This window comes from Theropithecus gelada, chromosome 10, assembly GCF_003255815.1.
Source record: "Theropithecus gelada isolate Dixy chromosome 10, Tgel_1.0, whole genome shotgun sequence".
Taxonomy (NCBI): Eukaryota; Metazoa; Chordata; class Mammalia; order Primates; family Cercopithecidae; genus Theropithecus; species Theropithecus gelada.
This window is the reverse complement of record NC_037678.1, coordinates 30,619,671-30,634,978: the sequence shown is the minus strand read 5'-3', so window position 1 is coordinate 30,634,978 and position 15,308 is coordinate 30,619,671. Positions and strand designations below refer to the sequence as shown.

The 15,308-nt window shown below is 55.8% G+C and overlaps 2 protein-coding genes across 2 annotated transcripts in view; both read left to right on the top strand.

Annotated features, from left to right (window-relative positions):
* The window catches only part of MICAL3 (microtubule associated monooxygenase, calponin and LIM domain containing 3), a 235,057-nt gene extending 223,423 nt beyond the window's left edge, over nt 1–11,634 (top strand). Inside the window, exons 30-32 of the mRNA XM_025398397.1 lie at nt 8,010–8,109; nt 8,240–8,313; nt 8,395–11,634. Coding sequence (XP_025254182.1) covers nt 8,010–8,109; nt 8,240–8,313; nt 8,395–8,579 — 359 coding nt within the window. The 3' untranslated portion in view covers nt 8,580–11,634. The remainder of the gene's footprint in view (nt 1–8,009; nt 8,110–8,239; nt 8,314–8,394) is intronic.
* LOC112632622 lies at nt 10,459–11,634 on the top strand. Its single transcript, XM_025398407.1, has one exon. It carries the CDS (start codon nt 10,727–10,729, stop codon nt 11,318–11,320), a length of 594 nt encoding a protein of 197 aa, XP_025254192.1. The 5' UTR covers nt 10,459–10,726; the 3' UTR covers nt 11,321–11,634.
* Nucleotides 11,635–15,308: the final 3,674 nt, after the last annotated feature.

Below are 15,308 nucleotides of genomic sequence, written 5' to 3'. Positions count from 1 at the left end.
CTTGCAGTGCCAAGGCTGCCCCCGGCCAGGAGCATGGCACTGGTGGTGCCCACCAAATAGGCTTCCTGAGTTGGGGACTCAGAATAGCCGAGTGCCTTCTTAGTCAGCAAAACATTTGGTCAGTCTTCCCTCACACTTCCTAGGCTGCATAACCTGAGCAAGGCAGAGCGGAAAATCTGTGGCGGCCCCATTCCATAAACCTGAGCCGCCAAGGAATTCCAGCCCTGAGCACTTTGCTTTCTGAAAGTTTTTGAGACAGGGTCTGGCTCTGTCACCCAGGCTGGAACCTACCCAGTGGCGCCATCTCAGCTCACTGCAACCCCCACCTCCCGGGTTCAAGCAATTCTGCATCAGCCTCCTGAGTAGCTGGGACTACAGGTGTGCGCCACCACACCCGGCTAATCTTGTGTTTTTAGTAGAGACGGGGTTTCACCATGTTGGCCAGCCTGGTCTTGAACTCCAGACCTCAAGTGATCCACTGGTCTCAGCATCCCAAATGCTGGGATTACAGGTGTGAGCCACTGCACCTGGCTGCTTTCTGAAAATTTAATCCAGTCAGTTGGGCATAGCCGTGACAAGTAATTCCCCTGGTGTTTCCTAGAAAAAGGTGACAAAAGCTCTTTGGTGTCTGTGACAGGAGTTAGATAAAAAGGCATTGCTCCAACAGTGTATTTATCATAATATTTGTTATTATTTATAGTGGTACTATATTTAGCAGTCAGTACAGTGGCATTACCGCCAAAATAAGTGTGAGAAATGGGAGTCCACCCTGGTAAGTAAGGGCTGCACACGGCTGCCCAGAGAGGAAGGAAAGTGGGGCCTCAAAATATGCCTGAGAAATAAGTGAGCCGCTTTCCTGTTCCCGACGCCTTGGAGTGTGATCCTCAGAGACCAAAAGGAACTGAAAACCAAAAATGATCTCTGTCTATGCAGGATGTTCCAAAAGTGTGGCTGAAAGGGGAAGACGCTAACCTTGGGGCTCTGCGGAGTTTGTGTGCATGAAACACACAACAGCATATCAGAAGGGAGGGTGTGGGGCCAGCCTCTAACTCTTGAAAGGCTGGTGTTCTAAAGCGCTTGCAAGCTGATTATTTGGAATTCTGTATTTTCATGTGGAAATACAGTTGTAAATGGTGGCTCAGTTCATAAAAAGCCCATTTTCCTCATTACACCTCTGTGTATGGTACTAGTCTGGTGACATGCCACAACCTAACCCGTGTTCCCTGGGGAAATGCAACATTCCAGGCTGGGACCTCTGGGCTCTAGAAGTCTCCCTAGTGGGCCCTCGTTTGGTCTGCTGAACACTGCTTTAGGGACCTCCCCAGCACTGTGGTGATGGTGCCTTTGTCCAACCAGGGGGAGCTGGGAGCCTGTCTAGTGGGCAGAGACGGATACTGAGATGAGGCCGGTCCCTAGGGCCAGTTGTTCCGCAACCTTGGAGAACAGGCCACCAACTGGCCTGCCTGCTATGGCTGTGCACACCTCCACTTCCCGACAGAAGCTCTTTCCTGCTTTGACTGCCACGTGGTTAGCATTGGTGGCTGGTGCATTTGGGGTGCTCAGTAAACATTTCTGGTATAAATGATAAGTCGCCCACATTGGCCTTACCACAAGCCATGATTCATGTATGACATTTCTGTTTTTGATATCAGCATCCATGTAGAAGCCAGTGGGTTAAATATAACCAGGCAGAATTGAAGGATGGAGTTGGAAATGCAGAGCGTCAAGCCAGCACCCACCACCACACAGGTTGTCACTGGTGGTTGTTGGGATGTGAACAGAGTTGGGCCTTTGTCTTGGCCTCTCTGGGTATTACTTACTTATTTATTTTTTAGAGAGAGGGTCTCACTCACCCAGGCTGGGGTGCAGTGGTGCAATCACGACTCTCTGCAGCCTTGACCTCCTGGGCTCAATCAGTCCTCCCACCGTAGCCTCCTGAGTAGCTGGGACTATGGATACTCATGCTACCACCCCCAGCTAATTTCTGTAGAGACAGGATCTCACTGCATTGCCCAGGCTGCTCTCAAACTCCTGGACTCCAGCAGTCCTCTCACTCTGGCCTCCCGAAGTGCTGGGATCACAGGTGTGAGCCCCCGCACCTCCGAGCTTTCTGACCATATCCTCACCAATCCTTGCGAGCAAGGCACTCAAGCTTCTTGTCCCCCAGTCTCAGGGCTATGGCTCTTGGATTTTGAGTACCAGAAGGACTAGAGTAGGCCCTGCCTGCGTGTCAGATGAGCATGGAGGCTCAGTGTGTGGGCTCATCTGCTGGCTTGTTTTTCCAGCTGCCCAGGTGTCTTGATGCAGTGTGCAAAGGTGAAGAGTCTTGGTTGGAGAGAACGTGGGAATATAGAAGGACAAGTACAGAGAAGGGGACCTGCCCTACGGCTGGCCACTCTTTCCCCCACCCTGTCGGCCGTTCTACCCCACACTGGGTCCTGGGTCCATGAGAGGCAGGGCTTGGAGTGAGGTGCTCAGGTGCACTCAGGGACAGGTGGTAGTGTAGGGGGCACCCCGACTGAGGAATGCTAGGCCTGGATTCAGGTCCTGCCTTCACTATCTCCCCAGGCACAGACAAAACAGCCTCTACTTACCCTCTCAGGGCCTCTTCAGAAGACGAGGCAGGAAGGGACATCGGGCCTCCCTCTCGGGTGTGACATTCTGATCAGAGTCTGTGGGACTGCTCTTCCTTGAGCTGCCTGAGACGCCAGCATTTGTTAGATTTGCCTGGAGCCCGTGCTGGCCTTAAAGAGGGCAAGCTCTGAGTTCAGAGTGGGCAAGAAGAGTTGGCTTCTTTTCCAGGCTCTGCCACACTTAACTCCTTTGAGCCTCAGAACCCTCATTTGAATTCGCCCCTCCCGGCAGCCACACCTGGCCGGTGTGAGGATGAGGATCATGTGGGTGGTGCGTGCGAGGGCCCCTTAAAACCAGAGAGCGCCGTCCGTGCTCATCTCACGCACCGCTCCGGACAGGCCTCCCTCCCTGGTGGTGTATTGTTGCTTTTTGAAATCTGGTGACAGGCACTGCCTGCCCGCCACGGGTCAAGCGAGTGGCACTAAACAGCCAACCCCAGGTCACACGTCCAAAGGAAGTGCTGCTTCAGAGGGAAGGATGGAGCAGATGTGCCCACGAGTGTTGGGTACTCAGCAGAGTGCTACAGGGAAGAGGGGTCCTCTGACCAGGACCCGCTCACTGCGCGGGAGCTCGGGAGGGGTGGCCGGCGTCCAGGGCACGCAAGAGTGCTTTGAGAAGTGGTAAATTGTAGCACCTGTTAGCAACAGATGGAAACCCGTTACCCTGACGTTAAGAAAAACCAAAAAACTTCCATTTGCCATAAGCTTGACAGCATCTTTGTTCTTAGAATCAGTGAACCAAATCTTCTGTTTCTTACATCCCCCTAAAAGGCAAAGCATTTCCTATAACCCCCCACCCCGGCCCCATGCACGCTCAGGTCGGGTTCCAGTCGGGTGGAACTCCCCTTGTTTGATTGGTTTTTCCCTTCCACTTCTTCTTTTGAAAATTGTATTGATAGGGCGTTTTTTCTGGTTATAAAAGTAGCCTCGTTCGTTGTGGAAGTGGTGGAGCGTACAGGGAAGTCCGAAGGTAATCAGTGCAGCGTGGACTCACCGCCACTGACACGCGCTTCCGCCTCTTGCTAGGAGAAAGCCTTTTTGGTTTCTTTAAATGCTTGCTTTACCTGATGCTCCCTTTCCCTAATTTCATTTAGTAATTTCTGTTCCCAGTACTCTGTTATATTGTCCTCTGTATTGGGAAGGGCGTATGCGGATGTGGCCTACAGAAAAACAGCTGAAAGCTGTATTTTGTGCTGTCCAGAAAGCAGAAACACATGTTGTAATGTATACCCGTGCAGGCGCCTGCCCCTTCCTTTTGGATGTGTTGTGGACGTGTATCACATAGGCGCTGTTCCACTCCACAGCGTGGCCTATTCACCTGTGACACCAGTCGCAGGAGGTGGCAGGGAGTGTGCACGGACGTATTTGATGGGATTCATCCAGGTGTTCCAAGCCTCAACGCAGACTACACTTTGCAGCCGAGGTTGACTGTAGGTCGGCTGTAAGGCAGAGAATATTGTTGCGGAAAGAAACCCTCCCTCGCACCCATGCGTTGGGCTGGCTGTGCCGTGTGTATTGAGCGCACTGGGTACAGTCAGCATTTCACACGCATGCACGCTGTCCCTGGCTTTGCTTTCGAAGTTGTACCCAATAGCAGATTCAGTGTGCCCACAGCACTGTGCACCACCCTGGAAGGGTTCAAAGGCAGAAAACACCTGTATTCATGCAGCGGCATCGCAGAGGGGCCTCCCAGCCAGCCGTTTGTCCTGTTGGCCTTCCGTTGAGTCAAGGCCATTTCTTCAACCCTGTTCTCTGTAAACCACACACTGCCCTCCCCATGGGCCGAGGCCCCGTGTCTTCCTGGGCTCTGTTGTCCCTGTGTGTCCTCTGTGGTTCTGTGATGGTCCCTTGCCAAACTCCTCTCCCTCGTCCTTGAGTAGGCATGAGACCCCAGATCTAGAGATGTGTGTGCACACTGGCTCTCGGTGCCCCGCCAGCACTCCTCCCAGCATCGTTCCTGTAAGTTTCGGCATGTCCTGTCAGCCCACCCCTTTGGTCTCACAGTCCAGAGTGTGGCAGCCCCCAGCTGCAGCAGGAGGTCCCCGCACAGCCATAGAAGGACCAGAAGGAAGAAGGGGGTGGCTGGCTCTCCCCGTGCCTGGGGGAGAGAGGGGACAGTGACACGGACGGGTGGAAGTCACCTCTGTGTGTGTACGTTTCCCCAAAATTGTTCTGGCTCAGAATTTGAAGCAGCGCAGGTGTGAGCGTCCTGGAGGCCCATCGCAGGATGGGGTGCTGCCCCCACAGACTCAGAGGCCCCCCTTGCCCTGCACTTGTCAAGGCCAGCTTTGCCTCAAGCACATACCTGTGGTGACATCTTAGAGGATTCCACGTGGGTCTGGGAGGTGACCCCAGGTTGTCACTTGCAAGCCTGGAAGCCGTGTTGGCCACTTACTGAATGCGCCTGTCTGAGAGCCAGGCAGACCTATCCAGGGGCTTCGAGGAGGGGGCCCAAGGCCCCAGAGGCCACTGTATGACAACCCAGATGCCACTGCCCTCCTGATAAGGAGTAGAGGCGGGAGGGCCCTGTGGCCCGACTGCTGCCATCATGTAGGGAACACGTCATCCCTCTTGGAGGAACTCACACCGCTGCTCTGAGCCCACGCCCCGTCTGTGATGCTGCCCGGAGCTGGGTCTGCTCTCGTTCAGTTCCATGCTGAAAAAAGGACTTAATTCATTTGTAGACTTTGTTTCCCTTGTTTCTGCTTCTCCATTTCTTGTATTTTTTTCTTTTCCTCCTGTTGTTCCTTTCTCACTTTTTATGCTTTTTGTCCTCTGCTTGTTTTTATTCCACCTTCTCCCTGTCCCTCTCCACTTCCAAATTCCTGCTCCTCTTCTCCTCTTCCTTCTTGTCTTTCTCCGTCTCCTCCTCCTCTTCCTTGTTTGGTCCTTTTGAAGTTGAGCCCAGTGGCGGGACTCCACGACGTAGACCTCTCTCCTTCTGCCCTTGCTGTGTCCAGGAAGGTAACGTAACCTCGCCAACCCCATCCCCGCTACCTCGGAGGGGGTGTAGCCACAGTAGTCAAACACAGAGCCAGAACCCACCTACCTCTCTCTTTCTCTCTCTCTCTCTCTCTCTCTCTCTCTGACCCTCAATGGTCCTGTTACAAAATGTCATGAGTCTGTGGCAGTTTCTAAAGGTACAGTATCCTTTGACTGTCTATGGGGAGGACCAGGGTGCAGAGTGAAGCCAGAGAGCCTCCAGGTCTGGGCCCTTCAGGGCTGCAGCATTGGCTGGCCTTTCATGGCTGGGACCTTTAAGTCTCAGATCCAGCTAGAGGGGCAGGGAAGCAGGTGAGGAGCCTCCCACCTGTGTGCAGCGATTTGGATGGGAGCGTCAAGGAATACTGTCCTTACAAAGACTGGTCTACACAAGCGCCCTCGGGCCCCTTTCCAAACCACCACTGAAAGCAAACCTCTCTACCTCGTGTCTTGCCGAGTGTGTGTTTTTTAAGTTTGTCTGATTTGAAGTCTGTTGTGGTGATAAGATTGTCGTTGAAAGGCATGTGGGGGGTGTGGCCATGACTAACCCTGCTAACTCTTACCTGCCATCCACAGCGCTCACCCGACTCTCGCCCACACACCACAGCCCCTGCCTGGCGGCCGTGGGCGAGCTCGCCGTAGCTAGTGAGCGCTGTCCGCACGTCTCCAGTGGCATTTTCTGTGTCTTCGCGGGGAGGTGGGCAGCGGGAGAGTCTCCCTGGTGCCGCCGCGGCCGGGCGCACTGGACAGCTTGCATGCCGGGGCCCCTCCTCCACGGCTGTGTGGGCACATTGTGCAGAGACGCTCCGAAAGCAGTGCATGGAACTGAGTGGGGACTGGCTTAAAAGCCAAGACCCAAGCCTATTGGATTGGGTGAGGAGAGCGCTGGTCCCCTGACCCTCAGGCAGGCACTCCACAGTCGCGGGCTGGACAGGCCGGGGGGTTTCGTCCTTCAGATGAGGCTCAGGGGCAGGAACCCCCTTGGGAGCAGAACCGCATGGGCACTAGGGCACGGTACAGACACTAACCCCTGCTTGTTGAACATAGTGCATTTCTGCCTCCTCGGTGTGGCCACTGGGTAGAGACTAACTGTCTAGCAGACACCACTGCAGATAAGAGATGTGTCTGTGTACCATGTGCCAGAAAGGCAGCTAGCAGTGAGGGAGGGCTCGGGCTGTGGCTGGCCCTTCAGAGGCTGTGTTCCTCACACTCCTGGGCTTGTCTTAACTGGCCTAGAACACACTCTGCCAAGCGACGCAGAGAGTGCAGGGGCCTCTGAAAGATGTCCCCGTCTAGTGCCCCTTAACCTGAGGCCCACGGATGGGCCGCAGGAAGCCCAGGAGCAGCCTGGAACTCTGCATCAAATGGTTTGCTCTGCACACATAAGCATTTTTCTAGGAAGAGAGTCCCTAGCTTTTATGAGATTCTCAAAGTGGTTTGTAATCCAAAAATATTGAAGAGCCACTGACACAGCATGTATTTTAGGCGGGACCACACTTTTACCATGAACTTCCGTGCTCCAAGGAAAAGGACCTTGTTCCCTCCTTGGGTGGCCTGGTCCTTTGGAGACTTCTTCCTTCTGTCCTCCTGCCACAGTGAAGCCAGCGGTCAGGCCGCCCCGGGGGAGGTTTGGTATGGGCACCTGTTGGTTCAGGCAGCCTGAGCTAGCAGGCAGCCACCAGCCACAGGCATTCTATTGGATGGACCAGGGCAGGGCGTGGCCACCTCCTTCCATCCCCAGGGGCTGCTAGTGTTTCTCTGCTCTTGGTGAGAAACCCGGTGGCCATCCTGGGATCCCTACCTCGACCACGAGGGATCCCGCGGGAGGCATCCGGAAGCTTGATAGGCCACAAGTTAAGGGGTAGTTTCTTCTCTGCCTGGTCAGGAGGTAAACAAATGACAAGGCATCTATTCTGGTAGCCCCTGGAGAGGGGAGTGGCCCAAGAAAGAGCTGAGTTAATGAGCATGACCTGAGGGCGGGGTGCAGTTTACAAATTCACTTTGCATTGTTTCCCAGAGTGGTTTCCTCCCAGGAGACCTAGCACATGGCAAGTGCTAAATAAACATTGAGTGGGAAGAAAGAGGGAAAGCGACAGAAGTCATCCTAGGAGAGCACAGGGAGCAGGAGAGGCAGAAACCAGCCCCGGGGAGGGCAAGGTCCCCACTGGCGAGGTCGCTGACGGGGGAGCAGGGATGGCAGGACACGGGGAAGCGCAGGCCCCGGGGAGGGGTCGCCGGGGCGCCAGGGCTGCAGGCAAACCTTGGGCCTGGCTTGGGAGTGGAAGTTCCGGCAGCATCTTGCTCGGCCCTCTTTGCACATTTGCCCCGTGTGATTCCTGCGGGCCAGGGTGGGCACGGCACTCCCTGCACCCGACACGAATGTTCCCTCGGCAGGCATGGGCAAGAAGGACGACCCCAAGCTGATGCAGGAGTGGTTCAAGCTAGTGCAGGAGAAGAACGCCATGGTGCGCTACGAGTCGGAGCTGATGATCTTGTGAGTGGCCTTGGGTAGGGGGTGTCGGTGCCATGCTTGTCACAGCAGGCATGGAGGTCCTTCCGGATTTGGGGGTGAGGGGTGGTCCCCAGTCACTGTGGCTTATCTCCCTCCTGCCCTCCCTCCTCAGTGCCCGGGAGCTGGAGCTGGAAGACCGGCAGAGCCGACTGCAGCAGGAGCTCCGGGAACGCATGGCAGTGGAAGGTGAGTGGGGTGAGGCACCCATGGAGCCCAGGGTGGGTGCCACCTCCAGGCCCCTCACCTCATGCCTTCTTCTCCTTCAAGATCACCTTAAGACTGAGGAGGAGCTGTCTGAAGAGAAGCAGATTCTCAATGAGATGCTGGAGGTGGTGGAGCAGAGAGACTCACTGGTGGCGCTGCTGGAGGAGCAGCGGCTCCGGGAGAGAGAGGAGGACAAGGACCTGGAGGCTGCCATGCTGTCCAAGGGCTTCAGCCTTAACTGGTCCTGAGCTCACACCCAATGCTCCATTTTCTGTTGGCATCCGCCTGGCCGGGTAGTGGCCTCCAAACCACCTGGAGCCGCGATCTGAGGAGGCCTGGCACCTCCTTGGAGTTTACGCTCAGATGCCCGTGTGCTGCTTGGAAAGTGGTCGAGTCCCGCGTGCAGTGGGGAGCCCCAGGGGACAGTGGTTATCTGAGATGGCGCCACCTCCTGGGAGGAGGCCCACCTGGACCTGCCGCTCAGAGGAGGAGCACGGTGCATATGGCATGACGCAGGGGACCACCCCGCACGCCCCCTGAGGATGTGCCGGCTGTGCCCCTTTCTTCCACTGGCACATTTGGTAAGAGAGGGAAGCTGCTCCCGTCAGAACCACAGTGCGCCACCACAGCCTGTGAGGGGCACTGTCTTCTTCATGCTCCCTGGAGCACCACCAAAGACACGTACACAGTACCCCACGAAAGCAGGGTGCGATTGAGTCCCGGGATGGGGAGGTGTCCAGTCATGCCCACCCCAGCATCACAGGAGACATGGAGGTGTGGGCAGGCTCCGGAATTGATTATGCAAATTAGGAGGACACAGGCGGGATCCGCTCTCCCGCCGAACACCACACACTGGACCCTAAGTGGCCAAATGCCGGGGCCTCTCGCTGGCTGCGGCCTGAGGCCTGTGGGTTGCTGCATTTTGCTTGTAGTTCACCACCATTTTGACACTGGAAAATGCTGACTTTGGGGGACAGGATGAGGCCCTACATTCTGCGCCCCCAGTTGGCAGACAGGCATTGTCCCTGTTCCACATTGATGTCGGGGCAGGAGGTGGCCTCTTCCTCGGTGTTTTTCCTGTGTTTGCACATTGAAATGAAGCTGACAACCTGGCAGGACGCTCAGCCGCTTCAAACCCTTTTTGTCAATTAACTTATTTTTTTAATACTTGAAAAGAAGTAACTTGGTTTGTATATCTTTACTAGAGACACTGATCACTTGATGCCCGGGTGCGGGAGCCACAGCAGCGTCTGCTGCGTCCCACGCAGCCTGGTCCGGGGCTGCCCAGCACTCGCCACGTGCATCTATTTATTAGCCTTTCTCTTCGTATCACTGGCCTGGCTGGCATCAGGGAGCTGCCCAGGACCCCCGTTGGGTCCTGCTCACAGCTTTCTGTCCCCTCCTGCACCTGGTGCCTGCCTCACCCTGGTCTGGACCGCTCACATGATGAGGGGGCATCTCCGTTCTGTTTTGGACCAAGCTAACAGCAGAGCTGCCACTCTCACCCTCCCGATGAGAATTCTGGCTCTGCAGAACTCACCCTTTTCTCAGTTTGGGTGCCAGGGCATCACCTTCCTCCACACGTGTGTTAAAGAAGGTTTCAGGATGGGCCCTCGTCCACACTGGCCAAGAGGGTGCAGGGTGGGACCCTGGAATCGTGGCTGGTGAAGTCCCTCCTCCCAGCCTAAGATTCACCCAGACGGAAACGCGAGAGCTGTAGTGGATGCTGGGATGCAGGCTGGCCTCTCTCGAGCAGATAAGAGACTCCCGCCCTCCCTCCCTCCCAAGGGCGACGAGCACCTGCCTTGTGCCGGATCTTCATGGGGCCATAAAGGGTGGCAAGCCCCGAATCACTAGCTCCTATAGCCAAACCGTTCCTTTCTCACGGTTCTGCACCAGCCTGGCTGTGTACAGCTCATCAAGCCACTGAGCTAATCGGGGGTGGGGTCCTTGTCCATCAAAGCAGTTAGCGCATAGTCCAGCCAGGAGCCCCCCGGGCTAGACCCACCTGCCCCTAGGGGTGCTCCAGCCGCCTGCCGCCTCCCTGGGCTGGGGCCAGCTGGGAGCAGAGGCCTGGCGCCTCCAAGGCATCCCGTAGCGGAGCAGCCCGAGGGGCCGTGCTGACCTTGGGCTTTCCATGGGAACCACACTGTGCCTCAACTTGAACATTCATCCCAACTGCAAAGGAGCAAAGAACCTGTGTCATCCCTGTCCGGAAGCTGCCATCTCTCTCCCGTGCACATCCAGGAAGTACGCTGCTAGTGGCCGCCACAGCTCTGATTCTCCTCCACCTGCTCTCACGTGAGGCAAAGGTCTCCTTTTCTCTTTACTTAAAAAAGGGGAGAGGAGGGTTCCTAGATTCCATCTTCAAACCCCAGTCTTCCCATAAAATTGGATGTGGGAAAAGACCTTCACTGCGGTGTGGCCTGTCCCAGACCTCTCCTATCGAAGGCCACAAAACCAGTCCAGGCCCGGCAGAGCCGTCTTTGGCCCTTGTAGCTCCTGCTGGCCCCACAACGGGGAAGCAGTTTGCAAAGTGGCTCGGAAGGAGTGTGGCCTAGGAATCTGCTACAAGTGGCTGGGTGTAGCAGGAGAGCCCAGCGTCACCTCCTGGTCCTGGTCAGCCTTAACACTGTGGCATCCTCCGCAGCACACACAGCGGCCTGCAGTCTGGAAAGCGGGCCCGAGCCTTTGCAGAGAGGCGCCATGGAGCCGCAGGCCCGCACAGCAGCCCCAGCCTCCCACTCCTGACTGTGAGGACATCGGTTCTAGGAGAGCACTTTGTTTAAAGCTCCCATTTTGTAACCACTCGTTTGCAGTTGACTTGAGTACTCTGGTGACTTGCTGCGTGAAGCGATCTCCAGGCAGGTTTTCTTTCCAAGAGTTAAGTCTTCCCTTGAAGGCAGGGAAGCAGGATGGATACACATGTATCATACACATAAAGTACCAGGCGCAGGAGCAGCCCGAACTCGAACTCGAGGCTGACTAAACTGGAGGCTGCACCGTGGAGGTCTGCATGCAGCCTCCCTGGAGGGCAGGGAGGGGGCGCTCCCGCCCCTGGGCTTGAGGGTGCCGCTCCCCATGGGCTTCCAGGCCTGCCCAGGTGATGCCTTCAGGCCTTTGCCCCTGGCGGCCATCCTCAGGCCGATTTTGACCAGCAATGATAGACTCTTCTTAACCCTTTCAAAAAATTTTTTTCAGTGGGACAGGAAGGAGAGTTAAAAAACATTTTTTTTAAAGGTGGTAACATCTGACCCATGAAGGGTATGGGTCTGTTTTATGCTAAATAAACGTTTTTTCAAAGAAATAGTGTGTTTCTTACGTCATTGTACTGTATTTTTCAGGTGGATGGTGTAGGTGCAAAGTATTATACATCTAGCTTTTGCCTGGGTGTGTGCAAGACTGTTTAAAGAATGCATCTTTTTTTTTTTTAAGTTTGTGCTTTTTTTAGTCCTCCATAATATCCTGGCTCAGCCACCAACTGCTGTCACTTGAGTAAATGTCTTAGGCAGCCAAGTTGGAGAAGCAGCCACTCTTCACACAAAGCCCCAGTAGCCTCTGGAAGAGACGTGGGCTCTTCAAATTGGGCGAGTCAGGGCGATGCTGTGGTCCTGGCAGCCCTCCTTCCAGCCCTGCCTGGCTCTGTCCTGCAGCACAGCTGACCCGGGAGCCCATGGCATGCGTGGGGTCTGCAGCACCCACGCCAAAACCTTTCAGATGTTTCAACAATCCCGAGGTCACTCAGTAGGGTCCCTCCTCTTTAGCCTGAAAATTGTCCCCAGGAGATGACAGGGAGCAGGAGGCCAGCTCCTCTTTGTTCTGAGAAGCCTCCGAGGCACCTCCAGCTCTCTCTCTAACCGCTCCCTTGGTGTGTTGCATTGTTGGGAGCATGGCTGGCCCCTGACAATCCAGAGGCACCGTGCGGGGAGGGAAAGACCGCAGCGGCTGTGTGCACACCAGCCGCATCGCCCGCAGGCCGGCTGGAAGTCACGCGTGGAAGCTGGCTCCCAGTCCTTCCAGCTGCGTTCCCACCGATTCCAGAACAAAGGCCTGGCCGGGACACATGTGGGCATGTCGGGTAGGACAGAGAACAGAAATGAATGAGCAGCTCAAAGTGCATATCCTGTGGCCCTAGAGGACATCCTGTGCGAAGAGAGCTGGGTCACTTGCCTGCTGGGAAAGGAAATGGGGCTTGGTAGTCACCTGACCCCCAGGCTCTCGTTCCTCAGAAGGGCTTGCTTGTCAGAGCTGCACCAGGCAGGCTTGAGCTGCAGTTCACGGCCACCTCAGGTAGCAGGAAACGATGAGTGTTACTTTAGGGAGGACACCAGAAAGGAAGGCTGCTGGGCCAGGCCAGTGCCACTGTCAGAAGCACACGAAAAGGTCACACGCTGTGGCGCACGCCTGTAATACCAGCACTTGGAGAGGCCGAGGCAGGCAGATCACCTGAGGTCAGGAGTTCAAGACCAGCCTTGCCAATATGACGAAACCCCGTCTTTACTAAAAATACAAAAATTAGCTGGGTGCGGTGGCACACGCCTGTTATCCCAGTTACTGGGGAGCCTGAGGCAAGAGAATTGCTTGAACCTGGGAGGTGGAGGTTGCAGTGAGCCAAGATTGTGCCACTGCACCCTGGGCGACAGTGAGACTCTGTCAAAAAAAAAAAAAAAAAAAATGTATAGGCTTTATCATTTTTTAATTTTAAAAATTATTTTAAAACAACACATAAGATGCTCTTCTTTCATGAACCGCCACATCTAACAGCTCCAGTGTCCCTCCTGAACCCTGAATCCTCACACAGTCCCGTCTTAACAATCAGCCAAAAAAGATGACAGGACAAGACGTGCCATTTTATTCCATTTTATAAGCTGGCCACACTGGCCCACGTACTAGACCCTCTCCACTTCGTGACCCCTGCTCGGATGACCCTCCCCAGTGATGCCCAGTGAGGAGGGTGAGAGGTCATACTACCCAAACACTGGTTGGGGACCGGAGCCACCTGCCACACAGCCCAGGAGCCTGTGAGACCAGGCCTATGGCCCCTTCAACAGCCTGTGGCTGCTCGGCTTCACCAGGAGCTTTTTCAGCAGCCCCCTTGTGTGCCCCCTGCCCCAAGCAAGGGCTTCCTGCAGCTGGGGCTTTGCTGGGGAAGGTGGACTCCAGTTGCTGTGGGTAGGCCACGTGTGCTGCACCCACAGCCCCTTTTCTGCCCGCGTGGCCTCCAAGCCACAGAGGGCACATCCAGTACTGGAGCAGGCTGGGTTCCAGCCATGGGGGCCAGGGCGGGGTGGCCCAGGACTAGGTGGACAGGGCTGAGGGCCTCCCTGCACAGTCAACACCTGGACCGTAGTGAGGCTGCCAGCACTGGGTGGTCCTCAAGCCAGGGGCAGCATCCTCCGGACCCAGTGGGTGCGTGTGGAGCCACCTCGCGCAGCTGTGTGACACGAGACTGACTGCAGCTGCTGGTGTCTGCCCACCTGCAAGAGGGTGGCAGGGAGCACAAGTTAGGTGAGCACCAGCTCAGGGTCCTGGCGGGATATGTTCCTGTCTCTTCCCCCAGCGTCAGCCTGGTCACATCGCTCACCTGGCCGGTGCCTTGAGTTCCTCCCACCAACTTGGGACTGGTGACCAACTTAGGATGAGGGAGCACATAGGAAACCTGGAGGTTCTGGAGTCGGGGCCCATGCAGATGCACAGATGCCTCGTGATGAGAGAACCCTATGGCCGGGCGCGGTGGCTCAAGCCTGTAATCCCAGCACTTTGGGAGGCCGAGACAGGCGGATCACGAGGTCAGGAGATCGAGACCATCCTGGTTAACACGGTGAAACCCCGTCTCTACTAAAAAATACAAAAAACTAGCCGGGCGAGGTGGCGGGCACCTGTAGTCCCAGCTACTCGGGAGGCTAAGGCAGGAGAATGGCGTGAACCCGGGAGGCGGAGCTTGCAGTGAGCTGAGATCTGGCCACTGCACTCCAGCCTGGGCGACAGAGCTAGACTCCATCTCAAAAAAAAAAAAAAAAGAGAGAACCCTACGAGGACTCGGGAGGCAGCCCCCTGCAGCTCCAGGCCAGCCCCCCTGTTTCACGAACTTACTGGGCCCCTGTGGAGTCAGTGTTCCCAGAGCGTTCGGGCAGCCCCGTTGCACCCAGCCACCCCTCCACCCAGGCAGCAGGTCAGAGCTGCTGTCCCAGCAGCAGCTCCAGGGACAGGCCATGGGTCCCTGAGTCTTCACAGGGCCATCATCAAGGATGAGGATTTGTCCAGATGGATGCTGGAGTGTCAGCGTTGAGGGACTGCTCAACCCACAGGTGCCAGGTCCAGGAGGCGAGAGGGGCCTCTCAGTGGCCAGCCCCCATGAGTGTCCTCTCCTGCCTTTTCTTTTCTTTTCTTTTCTTTTTTTTTTTTGAGACAGAGTTTTGATCTTGTTGCCCAGGTTGGAGTGTAATGGCGCGATCTCGGCTCACCACAACCTCCGCCTCCCGGGTTCAAGTGATTCTCCTGCCTCAGCCCCCTGAGTAGCTGAGATTACAGGCATGAGCCACCATGCCCAGCTGATTTTGTATTTTCAGTAGAGGTGAGGTTTATCCACGTTGGTCAGGCTGGTCTTGAACTCCCGACCTCAGGTGATCTGCCCACCTCAGCCTCCCAGAGTGCTAGGACTATGGGCATGAGCCACTGCACCCGGCCCAAACCTGCCTCTCTAGCCCCTGGTTGTCTCCCCAGAAAACTGGCTGCCAGGTCTTTCTTGGGAGAAAAGGAGAAAGAGGCACCTGGCAGCCAGCAGCTCCCCTTCCCTGGAGGGTCTTACTTCTTTTACAAATGTTTTTAGAGGCCGGGCGCGGTGGCTCACACCTGTAATCCCAGCACTTTGGGAGGCCGAGGCAGGTGGATCACGAGGTCAGGTGATCGAGGCCATCCTGGCTAACACAGTGAAACCCCGTCTCTACTAAAAAAAAATACAAAAAACATTAGCCGGG